This window comes from Quercus suber, unplaced genomic scaffold (genome assembly GCF_002906115.3).
Source record: "Quercus suber isolate HL8 unplaced genomic scaffold, Cork oak 2.0 scaffold_408, whole genome shotgun sequence".
In the NCBI taxonomy this organism is placed as follows: domain Eukaryota; kingdom Viridiplantae; phylum Streptophyta; class Magnoliopsida; order Fagales; family Fagaceae; genus Quercus; species Quercus suber.
In genome coordinates, this window is record NW_027069859.1 from 410,476 (window position 1) to 423,629 (window position 13,154).

At 35.6% G+C, this 13,154-nt stretch overlaps 2 protein-coding genes across 2 annotated transcripts; one reads left to right on the top strand and one right to left on the bottom strand.

Annotated features, from left to right (window-relative positions):
• The first annotated feature begins 427 nt into the window (after window positions 1–427).
• On the top strand, window positions 428–7,533 carry LOC111985990 (O-fucosyltransferase 36). Its single transcript, XM_024017628.2, has 3 exons — window positions 428–2,061; window positions 3,338–3,587; window positions 7,120–7,533. Exons 1-3 carry the CDS (start codon window positions 767–769, stop codon window positions 7,294–7,296), a joined length of 1,722 nt encoding a protein of 573 aa, XP_023873396.1. The 5' UTR covers window positions 428–766; the 3' UTR covers window positions 7,297–7,533.
• Window positions 7,534–8,576: 1,043 nt separating this feature from the next.
• Window positions 8,577–13,130, bottom strand: LOC111985980 (26S proteasome regulatory subunit 7). Its single transcript, XM_024017619.2, has 10 exons — window positions 12,926–13,130; window positions 12,370–12,451; window positions 11,929–12,020; window positions 11,760–11,837; window positions 11,253–11,314; window positions 10,181–10,325; window positions 9,793–10,011; window positions 9,508–9,689; window positions 9,156–9,331; window positions 8,577–9,001 (listed from the first exon to the last, which is right to left on the bottom strand). The coding sequence occupies exons 1-10, from the start codon at window positions 13,016–13,018 to the stop codon at window positions 8,844–8,846; spliced, it is 1,287 nt and encodes a 428-aa protein (XP_023873387.1). The 5' UTR covers window positions 13,019–13,130; the 3' UTR covers window positions 8,577–8,843.
• Window positions 13,131–13,154: the final 24 nt, after the last annotated feature.

Genomic DNA, 13,154 nt, shown 5'->3' on the forward strand with positions numbered 1-13,154 from the left:
TAGACTATTTATTTTTGGCTAAAATATAAATTGTATTTGTTAAATTTGATTGAAATTTATTTCAATTTTCTAAGTTTTCAATTTATAAAATTCAGGCCTAGACCAATTTTTTTTTTTTTTAAAGTAACCCTTAAAATAAATATTATTTTTACATGGAAAAATATTTTATAGATTTTTATATAAGAATATTTTTCAGAATTTTTATTTCATTAGTTAATTGTATTATTAACAAGAATTTTTTAAACGAAATTAGACAAAATTCTGAAATTTAGAGTTCTCAAATCCACCTCATCCATAAAATCCACTATAGTTTCCTCTAAAAAAGAAATCCACCTCATCCAATTTCGTTAGTTAGTTGCATACTTGCATAGGTAAGTAGTAATTAATTACTTTAGAAAAAGAGGGGGGTTAAAAGGTGGTAGTCGGGGCGGGGCAACAACCAGAGGTTGGAATGTCTAAAATGGGCTGTCACGGGCCGATATACGCTACCCGATCGTTTTCATCCACCGACACAATACACACACGCGACGAATACACGGTATCATCATCATCACAATCATATTCCTTTCCTTTCTCCAACTGCCACAAACAGACTCCTCCAAGACTCAAGACTCACACACACACATTGCTTTAAACTTTAAACAAAAATCAAACACTTCCACTCTCTTTGCTTTCAATTCAATTCCTCTCTGCTTCTTTCGCTTCCATATCCAAATCCACTCGAATCGAATCTCGCCATTGGCGTTTATTTTGGCGCGGTGTTAAAATGGAGAGAGATTCGTCTTCGTCAGACGAAGACGACGATCGCCAGAACCTGATTGAGCAAAACGACACCAAGCACCATTATTCTCCTCCGGCAACTCAAAATCAACATCAACCTCCTTCTACCTTCGACATTAGTGTCTACGATTTCCACTCAGGCGCAATACGGCGGCGTTTCCACCGTTTCCTCCACAACAAAAGGTGCCTCTTCGCCATTCTCCTCCCTCTTCTCATCCTCATTCTCTTTTTCTCCACCGACCTCCGCCACCTCTTCTCCTTCTCCTTCTCCTCCTCCGATCTCCGTTTCGACTCCCTCTCCTCTCGCGATCGCATGCGCGAATCCGAGCTTCAAGCTCTCTATTTGCTCAAGCAACAACAATTAGGGCTTTTCACTTTGTGGAACCACACTCACACTCTCCCTCTGCCTCATTCTAACTCCAATTCCACTTCCACTTCCAATTACTCCCAATCTGACCTTAACCTCGCTGTGCTCAACCAGATTTCACTGAACAAACAAATTCAACAAATTCTCTTATCCCCACACCGCACCGGAAGCTTCTCTCAGGGCTCCGAACCCATCGATGTTTCCGATCCTCGTTTCGGGTTCGACACGTGTGCCAAGGTGGGTCAGAAGAACAAGAACGAGCGAAGAACCATTGAGTGGAAACCGAAACCGAATAAATACCTGTTTGCGATTTGCTTATCGGGGCAAATGTCCAACCATTTGATTTGCTTGGAGAAGCACATGTTCTTCGCTGCTTTGCTTAACCGGGTTTTGGTCATTCCCAGCCCCAAATTCGATTACCAATACGATAGGGTATTGGATTTCGATCATATAAATAAATGCCTTGGACGAAAGGTGATCATTTCGTTTGAAGATTTATTAGAGGCAAAGAAGAGTCACTTGCATATAGATAGGTTGTTTTGTTATTTTTCGCTGCCTCAGCCTTGTTATTTGGATGAGGAACACATCAAAAAGCTCAAATCTTTAGGGGTTTCGACGGGGAAGCCTGAACCCATTTGGAAAGAGGATATTAGGAACCCCAATAAGAGGACTGTGCAAGATGTAGAGTCCAAATTCTCATCGGATGAGGATGTGATTGCAATCGGGGATGTTTTCTATGCGGATTTGGAGCAAGATTGGGTAATGCAGCCTGGTGGTCCCATTGCTCATCAATGCAAGACGCTGATCGAACCCAGTCGGCTTATTATGCTCACTGCCCAGCGTTTTGTTCAGACTTTCTTGGGAAAAAACTTCGTTGCTCTACATTTCCGGAGACATGGGTTTTTGAAGTTCTGGTATGTTTTGCCTTTCTCCCCTACTAGAATTGGATATCAAGCTATCACATTTGTGTTGCATACCATCCAAAAATGAAACTTTATCACTTATGGTTATGTATATAACATATATAGTTTGTTTTCACAGTACTTTACCTATTGTAAATGCATGTTTTGTTGACATTGTTGAAAATCTTTAGAGGGATAAAGTTAGAAATGATCAGCATTTGAATTATAAGTGGTGAATTGGAATACCAATGCCACAGACTTTATCACCAATTTAATGTTGTAGGCTTGTAGCATATTTTTAAACACTCGTCTTTCTTGTAATTCTTTTCAGTTCCATTGTTGATTACAAATGAATTCCTTCTTGGCTTGTAGCATAGTTTAAACACTTATCAAATAACACATGCCCTGCCTTGTTTCACGTATGTTCTAAGTCAGGCCTCCTTTAACATCAACCTAAGTTTGTTTCTCTCTCTCTCTCATATCACTTTGATTTCTACAGTCTAATTTTGGGAGTGTATCAAGCCGGTTCATCTTTAGGTTGCTAGATTTTTTTTTTTTTTTTTTTAAATTGTTAATTTAGAAGAATTTGCATACTATCAAATATATTGTACATCTACAACCCAAATAGGTGGCATAAATATAAGAGAAAGTTAAACGATCATAAATTCTTGTGTTGGGAGAGCTCATCAAACTTCTGTTGACTCTTACATTACAGCTGCCTTGAGCATTTTACCCACTTTTTACAACTTATTTTCATTGTCAAAAAAAAAAAAAAAATTCCCCAAGGCAATCTTGTTATAGAAATATAGTGTTTTAAATTCTCTCGTCGTTGCAAACTAGCTATGGTTGCTCTTTGTGTGCACAGTGTGTGCCAAGTGATTATAGGTTATGAGGTGGGGAGGCAAGTTAGCTGTGCACTAGGATCCATTTTGTATTGACTTGTTAGTGTTATATTCATATCTTTATTGTAGATATTGCCATCTCCTCCTTATGCTAATTGTAACCTTTATTCTTGATTGAGGAAAATAGAACATTTTGCGGTTGAGTTAAATACCTTCAAAGATTCTGTTTCACATTAAGATTGAGACATGAAAATTCTGTGATATTTTCCAATGCATATAATAAAAAGAGGGGATCTTTATGTAATAAACATTGGTATTTATTCATACTTCAATTAAGGTGCATTTTTAATCACTGTGTGGTGGGGCTCGTAGTCAATCCCACTTTTTTTCAAGTATCGTGTAGACTTTGGCTTCTAATTGCCTGTAATCTTGTTTAATTTTTTCAGCAATGCCAAAACGCACAGTTGCTTTTTCCCCATTCCCCAAGCTGCAAACTGCATCACCCGAGTAGTTGAAAAAGCCAGTGCACCAGTCATATATCTCTCAACTGATGCAGCAGAAAGTGAAACTAGTTTGCTGCAGTCGCTAGTTGTGCTGAATGGAAAGGCTGTACCACTTGTTAAAAGGCCTTCTCGTAATTCAGCTGAAAAATGGGATGCTTTGTTATACAGACATGGCCTTGAGGGTGACTCTCAGGTGAATTGTGCTTCTCTTCTCCTGTTCATATTTCTTTAGCTTGGATGACACTGATCAATGACTTGTAGGTTGAATGCAAAGAATTTACCCCAAATTTCTGACCCGATAGAGGATAGCCATTTGACCCATTTCTCTACCCATAAACCTCGTAATTTTGGAGTAATTGGATCTCAATCTTCTTATTTATCCAAGATTTTCCACCTGAAACTAAAATTTATCTTCATCTTATTTGATTTTACATTAAATGCTTAAATTTTTGTGGTCCATTTTTTATTGTTTTTTTTTCCCTTTTACCTACCAAACTGTACTTGCCTAGCCCACCTGAAGCCAATTGCCTTGCAAGCACAAGCTTTTTGAGAAGCAGGCCCAAATAATGTCATTATGCATACATCATATCTCTGTTTGTGAATGTCTTAATACTCTTTTTTGTCTCTTCCTTTGTATACCTCCTGTGTATTTGGGTTGCACCCCTTTTTGTGCTTTTTTAATGAATAAGTATGTTGATTGTGAAGAGCATTTTCTGTGATGCTTGATTGCTCTTCATACCAGTAATTAGTATCTTTTGTTTGTTTGCTTGGTATTGTGGGAGTTCTTCTTAATCTGACTGCATGTTTTGTTGCCAATATGATTTGCTTTCTTAGGTCTCTGTTTTGGAGTGGTTATGTCAGATTTTTTTGGATTCACAATTTTACTTGCACACATGAATACTTGGATTTTTTTTTTTTTTTTTAATGAGTGCATGTAATTGATTTCAATGATGTGGCTTCAATGTATGCCTGACTGATCACCTTCATATTTTGTTTGGCCTTTGAGTGTAGACATTTTATTTAATGATACTCTGTTTCTTTGTGTTCTTCTCTTTGAATAAAATTTATAACTTATGTATAAAAAAAATAATAATAATAATAAAAAAAGGATAGTGCTTACCCCTTACTTCTTTTATACCTTTTTCTATTGGATTCAATGTTAAGATAGTGATGTAAACTGATATTTAAGTTCTGCACTAGTTAAGATTCTACTTACCTGGAATATACACATAATAGTCGGTCTGTTTAAGCTAAAAGATATGATTCAAAGAAAATCCCATCAAAAGCAAAGCACAATGTCGTGAAAATCTTGTGGAATTGGTGAAACTTTTTATCTTTATACAATGCAAGTTTACAATGTTAGACTTGAAGGAACAAATATTTTACAAGTTCTTATAACTTTTCCCAAATATTGGATTTTTTTACATCAGTGTCATTTCTTTCCAATTTAATTCACATATTTATATGCTTCCTGATACAAATGCCACCTTGTGATACGTGAATTGAAAACTATCACAACAGGCAGGTTGAAATGTATTTCAGGCTTCCAGTCCTAGATTTGTGATAACTGAAGCCATGCAAAGCCAAATTTTGAAACCCAAATGAAGCATGAAATCAGATGGCAGACAAATAATAAAAAAATAAAAAATAAAATCCTAAATAGCCCCTCAAATTCAGTGAATACAATGGCAGACACAAATGAACTATGTTTTCAAATCCTAAATAGCCCCATGAAATCAGTGAATACAGTATCAAAGAACAATTGTTTGGTTTGGATGAAACTATTTGAAGAGAAGGATTTGAATTTGAATTTTTAGTTTAAATGATTTTATGACATATGAAAGGTTTTTTTTTTTTTTTTTTTTTTTTAATTATTAGTAAACGTCAAATTTATTCAAATAAATACAAGTACAAAACAGCCACTGTACACAGGCAGTGTACAAGGGCTGTTAGAATCATATGAAAGAGCATAAATCCAAAAACTATAGCATATCAGAGAAAGAATGACAGCTTAAGGCTGCCATCCAGACATAAAAAGTGTGAAAAAAGACCGTCTTCATATCTGAAGGCAAGCCTTCTGTCCCTTAAACATAATATTATTACACTCTCTCCAAATAATCCACTTTAGGCATAATGGAACGGCACCTCAAACATCTGCCATACAATGCTGACCAAACCCTCCTTTCCAACACTCCAACAAGGCCAAAATTTATCCTTCAATTTATTTCATGAAAAGGATAAATTTTTTTCTATGGATGTAATTTATCTAGGGATGAATTTAAGCCCATTTAATATGTGGATTTTGAAATGATTAGGTGTAAGATGTTGTTTCAAATCCATAACATCACAAGTGTTTTTGTTAGAGCAAACTCTACCCATCATGTGTTATTAAATTCATTTAGAGTTATTTATTCTTTAAAACACTCATATTAAAGGGGTAAATTTTTGGCCCATGTTTATATTAGACTGTCCGAATTATTGAGGATCTCTCTCTCTCTCTTTAATAGAATCAGTCATTCTATTCGTGTAGTATAACTTTTTGCTGCTAATGTAATGGCCATACAATGAATATTATGATCATTGGAATTTTTATTACTTGTTTGGTACATCCTAGATGTTTTAAATCTACGGGATTGTGGATCATTGCATGGCCCTTTAGGTGGCTGTCCTTGGTTACCACAACTGGTGTTAACAAGACACTGCTCCTAGAATATGACTTAGCTTTTGTGTGGCTGTCCTTGGTTACCACAACTGGTGTTAACAAGACACTGCTCCTAGAATATGACTTAGCTTTTGTGCATGGTTGTGGACCCTAGAATTAAAGCATCCTGATCTGCAGATAACATTCACATATGGGGCACCTACATTTCTGACTCCTGATATTCTTACTGGGAGAACACCTTCTCCACATAGGGCTGAAGTGTCTTGTCACTGATCAGCCATGGAATTGTTCAGTATTGCTTTTTTTCTTTTTTCTTTGGTCAATTGAAAATTTTTATTGCGATAAAATAATGGTCATACACATCCTTTGCCCCTTGCATGAAAGGAAATCTCATATATAACACACCACTTGCTAAGATAGAGCCAAAGATAAAGTGCAGAACACATTGCATGTACAGAACACCAATGATCACCAAACCTGAAGTACATTGCATAATAGAAATGAAGTTGACATTCATGCTCCAATTGCTATAAAAATAAAAAATTAAAATATATATATATATATAAATAAAAATAAAACTCATTCATTTCTTGTTGTCTTCAAGACAACCTTATGTTCTCCCATAAATTTCATTGTGATATCTTGTTGGATTTTTTTTAATGTTGACTTGAAAATTCTGTCATTGTGCTCTAGCATAATGTGATAAACCAAGGCTGTTCTTCCTTATCTTATCAATCAGCATCTTGCCCTATCCAACTTTGTGCCCCTCCCCCAAGGTTTTCCTAATAGAGTAGTTGATTTGCTTTCATAATGTTATGGAAATCTGTTTTATTTTAATGCTTTGTGAATGAGAGACAAGTAGTTATATTTTGGATACAAAAATTTTCAATGAGAAAACTATCCTCTATCTTCTCACTGCACGTAGTGATGTTACTTTGACACCCTAGCAAAATTCAACGAGCATTTACAATATTTGATTTACATTTGGTCTGGACAATACAAAGAATCATCTGAACCCAATCCATGTATTAAGCAACATGCATTGCCTGGTTTCATCTTGAAGGTGGAAGCTATGCTGGATAAGACAATCTGTGCCATGTCAAGTGTGTTCATTGGAGCCCCTGGGTCCACTTTCACAGAGGACATCTTGCGACTCCGGAAGGATTGGGGGTCAGCATCCATGTGTGATGAGTACCTCTGCCAAGGTGAAGAACCAAATTTTATAGCAGATAATGAATGAAAGAAGATAGAAATTGAGTGATGTATTGTGAATTAAGAGGCCATTTGTGTATACACCTATTTAGATAGTTGGTTCAAAATTTGTTATTCTAGTGATTGATAATAGCACTTTGATCTATTTGATCTTTTAACCTTGGCTGATTATGACTTCTGCCGTGTACATGGTGCTTACGAATTTAAGCTTCTGTCTGGGTGTAAACTACTTATCAGTGCTTTTAAAGTATCAATTTTGTGAATCTATTCCTTTTTCCTTGTCAAAGATTGTTGGAAGGGAACCAAAATTGTATTTGTACATGAAAATATTCACGGTAGGAGGTGATATTTGAAAGCACGTTAAGTGTGGGATACGAAGGCCAAAGTGGTTTAAAGGGGTCATCATTTCCTAAACACGTTAAAGTATTACACATTTTTTCTATGTTTATTACATAGGTAAAAAACACTAAGAAGAAATTTCTACTCGCTTATACAAATTCTTTAATAAAAATTTTGATGGTTTATTAGGTGACAGAAACCCACATTTTATGAGAGAGAAGTTCCATGACAAGGATTCATAAAATAATTTCTCTTTTTTCACATCTTGAACTCAAAAAATTCATTTAATACAAAAATATAAATAAGATGAAAATTGAGCCTAGCACATGTGAAGAGGCTGGTCTCAATAAATGTAAAAGAATACTAACATTTAGAAATCTTAAATAGGTAATTTAAAAAAAAAAAATTTAAAATTTGTACATTCAAAATAACACTTTCATTTAACATTTTATACACTTATTAAAAGGAAGATGATACCATGAATAGTTGTAATGTACTATACTATCAACTAAAAAGACTTGGTTATCACTTAAATAAACGAAATTATTAAATACTTTTGGATTACAGAAACATGGTATTCCCCTCCTTTCACATTCATGATAAATTTAATCATGCATTTAATTAATATGACCTATTATGAATTAAAGGGAAGAAAACACCACGTAACTATACTCCAGAATACCTAATAATTACTCTAAAATAACATTTATTATTTGACCAAATTGTGTTTCAAATCACATGACACTATATATATATAGTATATACCCTTAGATTCATGAAAATTAAATCTGAACATGAAATGGATCCATTCCCCTTTTGGAAAATTAGAGAGATTTCTAATCCAGAGGAAGCATAATAAACAAGCATTCAAAGAGAGAGAGGGGGAGGGGGAGGGAGGGGGGGGGGGTGGTGGTGGGTGTTAAGAACAGAGGCTTTCAAATTCCTATTAAGTTACAACGATTCCAGAAAAGATGAAATAGTCACGGAATAATGTTATAGCAAAAAAGAGTTTGATACACTCTCACAACTTTACAAGGAGAAACCCACAGAAATACAATTGTTCTATAACAAATGATAAGTGATATAATCCGAGAAGATGCAAGTTCAAGCTCAAATGACAGATATGAAGTTAACAATACAGTCTCCAAATGAACCATATAGCTCATATCATGCCCAATTCGACAGCCCATAACTGCACTCAAGGTTTTTCTTAGGGAATGAAGCAAAACAGTTGACTCAGTTGTAGACCATGTACTTGGGTGTTGCACTGAACTTCTGGTATCCCTTGATGACCTTGTTCACTGCATCAAGGAAGTCCTTCTCTGTCACAGTCTTCCTCCGTGCACGGATGGCAAACATGCCAGCTTCTGTGCACACACTCCTTATATCGGCACCTGTGAGAGAAACTCATGTCAAAAATTCAATTTACTAACATACCACTGGCATAGTGAGCAATAAACAAGCAAAGAGACCATTGAGGACTATCAGAAAACATCGGGGAAAAAGACAAGTTGAAATTGCCCCCTCATCATCACTAAGGGTTCTTACCAGTGGAATTTGGGCAAAGCCGAGCCAAAAGTTCAAATCGGATATCTCTTTCACAGTTCATGGTTCGTGTGTGGATCTTAAATATTTGTGTCCGACTCTCCATATCAGGAAGGCCAAACTCAACCTTACGATCCAATCGTCCAGGCCGTAAAAGTGCTGGATCTAGCGTATCGGGCCTGGAAAAAGGGGCAAACAAAATCCACAATGTAAGTACACGCATTGCTAAAGGTTGTAAATACACCCAAAGAGAGATTAACAGCTCTATTTCAAAATTGAAAAGAGAGGTTCGCTAAGAGCTTGAAATGTACCAACATCAAGCAGAAATATAGCCATAATAGGTAACTTAACCAACCTATTTGTAGCCATTAGAACTTTGATGTTTCCACGTGCATCAAAACCATCAAGTTGATTGACAATTTCCAGCATTGTTCTTTGGACTTCATTATCCCCACCTACGCCATCATCAAAACGAGCCCCTCCAATGGCATCTACTTCATCAAAAAATACGATGCAGGCTTTCTTTGAACGTGCCATCTGCAGCATATAGCGGTAAGAGTTAGATGATAACCTGATCATTAAAACATTATGAATTAAAAAACATAAGTTTTGAAACTACTGAACATGCACTAATTATAACCTGGAAAAGTTCTCGAACCATCCGAGCTCCCTCACCAACATATTTCTGAACAAGCTCACTCCCAATAACACGAATAAAACATGCATCAGTTCTATTTGCCACTGCTCTAGCTAGAAGTGTTTTACCCGTTCCTGGAGGACCGTAGCAGAGGACACCTTTAGGAGGATCAATTCCAAGCTTAACAAATTTCTCCGGATGAAGCATTGGCAGCTCAACAACCTAGAAAAAAAAAATCTATATCAGTAATGCATACATGCCAATGGTGTCAAGTTCTAGTACCTATCTTTGAAGTCACACATTATCTCTTGCATAATATATCCACATTCTCACTAAACAAAGAAATAAATCAGAATGAAGAATAATATATAGGGAAAATTGATATACACACTTCTCGCATCTTTTCAATTTGCTCCTTGCAACCACCAACATCATTATATGTCACGTCAGGCTTTTCCTCCACTGTCATCATAGTCACACTCGGATCAATTTTTGGAGGCAAGGGAATCTGGATCTGATATTTGTTGCGATCAACCCTGCAATGACAGGCTAAAGGTAAATCCACAAAAAAAAAAGGAGTACAATTTCTGCTTCTTAATACCATTGTATACACATATTCTGTAGAGGATATACAGTAAAAGAAAGCTGAGGAGGGATTTTCTGTTCATCCAGGATTTTTATTTTTGTGTTTTTTTTTTTTTGTGTTTTTTTTTTTTTTTATAAATAAGTTTTGGCCTCAAGAAGAGAGGGGGGGAGAAACTCAAACTAGTGACCTCTGCTTCATGAAGCGAGGTCTCCACCCAACTGTAGCACCCCTCAGGGTTGTGGTTTATATCAGTTATTTAGTTTAGGTTTAATAGTCAAGCCCATTAAGTTGTACTAGGGCTAGGTATTAGCCATCTCTTAAATGGATGTAATGTTTTCTATTCAATGCAGAATACATTTTTCTTAATTTGAGTTATGAAGCTTAAGTTTTTTGTTCCTTTTTCATTTGAATTTTCTAGCATTTTTAATCAAATTCCAGTCTAGAGTAGGTCTAAATAAAATCTTAGCCCTAGGCACCCCAAACCCATGCTGCTAAATAAAATCCTGCAATTGAAATTTCATCTTCCAACACCTTCAAAATCTCCAAGATTCAGACTTTTCTATCTCAAATCGATCTCTACTGCCTTTAAATCTAGTCTCACATACAGTTCTAACCTTTCGTCTCTAAAAACCTTTGAAGAGACTACCCTAAAAGTTTCTGATGTCCTATACATATACAAAGTATGATATAAATAAAAATTTAAAAGAAAAAGGTAATATATGACTTCACTTTGGCAACAAACTCCATCCAATTTATGTTGATAGAATGTAAAATAAGAAATGACATAATCAGAATTTTCAAATGAGATGGCATTAAAGACATGCATCATACAAATATGTCTAGAAAAATCTGAGAAGGTTTATAATTAGAAATCTACCCCACACGCATGCCTTCTTCTATGTCAGTTGGGGAAACTTTGTCACCCAACCCAACAACAAACTGCAGTTGAGAAAGTAGAGTTATATCAGATCCCACAATTACAAGAATAACTATATGAGTTACTAAAAAAGATAAAGATTCTGTCTCTGAATGTTCAAAGTAAAATGCCACCGAAACAATCCATATAAAAACCTGTTATAGCATGCTTGCACAGCATCAAAATAAGCCACAGAAAGAACTTCCAGAAAGGCCAGATATCATGAAAGATTAACCAATTTATTAAATTTTTTCCAAAGAGAAAATCAGAATTGCTCATATTTCTACTAAACAAAGAAAAGGGACTGAAACAAGATCTGGGTGAACTTCAGCTTAGAAAAGATTTCAAAGTATGAAAATAAAAGGAAAATACTTGAAAATGACAGACTTATTTCTGGCGTGTGTGATCATATTTCAAACCCAAAATAGAAAATGTACCACATAAAGTGAATGGCGAATAGATGCGTACCTTTGCAATTTGCTTAACATTTATTACATATTTGGCATCTTCAGTGTTTGGATTGATGATCTTTGTACATCTTGCTACCTGGTTGACAAGGCAGTGAATGCTTCTCAGATTTATATTAAAAAAACATTAAACTTTATTGCCAAAACACAACCTTAGGCAAAATACATACCTGGAGAGGCTGCTCCTCCTGCATCATCTGCTTATCGGATACCAGATCCCACTGGCTCGGTGCAGCTAAGCCAGTGTCAGACTCCTTAATACCTATAGAATAGTATCAAAATATTATGATTTCATGTATTCATTTAAATAAATAAAACAGCCAGGCCAAGCAGTAAAGGTATCAAACAGAGACATATCGACCAAGTTGTAACACACAAAAGCTGCATCAAATAAATAGGGTATTAGAGAGACACATTCTGAAAGCAGAAAAGAACCCAATACTATCAGAGAAGTTAACAATTAAACCAGGAAAGGCAGCAACCATTTAAATTCTTGCACATATAGGAATAAAGTTGAAGTAGTATTATTTCAAAATTCTTTAGAAGTTAAGAGTGATCAGTTGAGAATACAGTTTGAAAAAGAAGAGAGAGAAAGGGAAGCATAGTCATACCACACAAATCATTGACCTTCTTAGCCATTTCCTTAATTTCCTTCTCTACTTTCTTGATACTATTAGAATAGGGACCCAAACCCTGCAAAAAGAAAGAAAAAAGCATTAAGAATAATAATAGCGGGAGAAGGAAGAAGGAAGGTTGGGAGCTAAAGAGATTCATTGTTTTTGGGTGGGAATTTCGATTCATAATTAAAATTACTGTTTAGTCGACTGAATCAGAAACAACCAATTCCTGAGGTAAACAAACTAAACCCCAAAAGTGAGACAAAGACAGAGAGAAAAATAATTATATTCAAAATTTCAAGTGCTCTAAACTTGTAAATCCATCCCCCCAACCAGCATGATTTGATTTTGTTGTAGTAAGAAAAAAATAATTAATAATAAAAATCCAATCTAGAACATGAACATGAACATCAAAACTTAAAACATAGCATAGCAATACAATGGCAGCAGGAATGAATGAATCGAGCTGAAAATAAAAAGTGAGATCCAGATAGTTGTTATTAGGGTTTGTAATAAGAAAGAAAGAAAAAGGGAAGGAAGGAAAGATTACGTATGTTTTAAGCAGAGCGATATCATCCTCGTCGAGAGGCCGAGGATTCTTCTCATCATCGTCCTTGATGTCGTGATCGGCTTCCGGCGCCATCGAGTGAAAACCTCTCCGATGTGCTTTCGATTTCTTTTTCTTGTGAGTGAAAAGCTCTCCGATGTGCTGAGTGAAAACCAATCTGTTTTCTATTTCGACTATTACCTCTCTTCTTCTTTTATATTTATACCAGTTT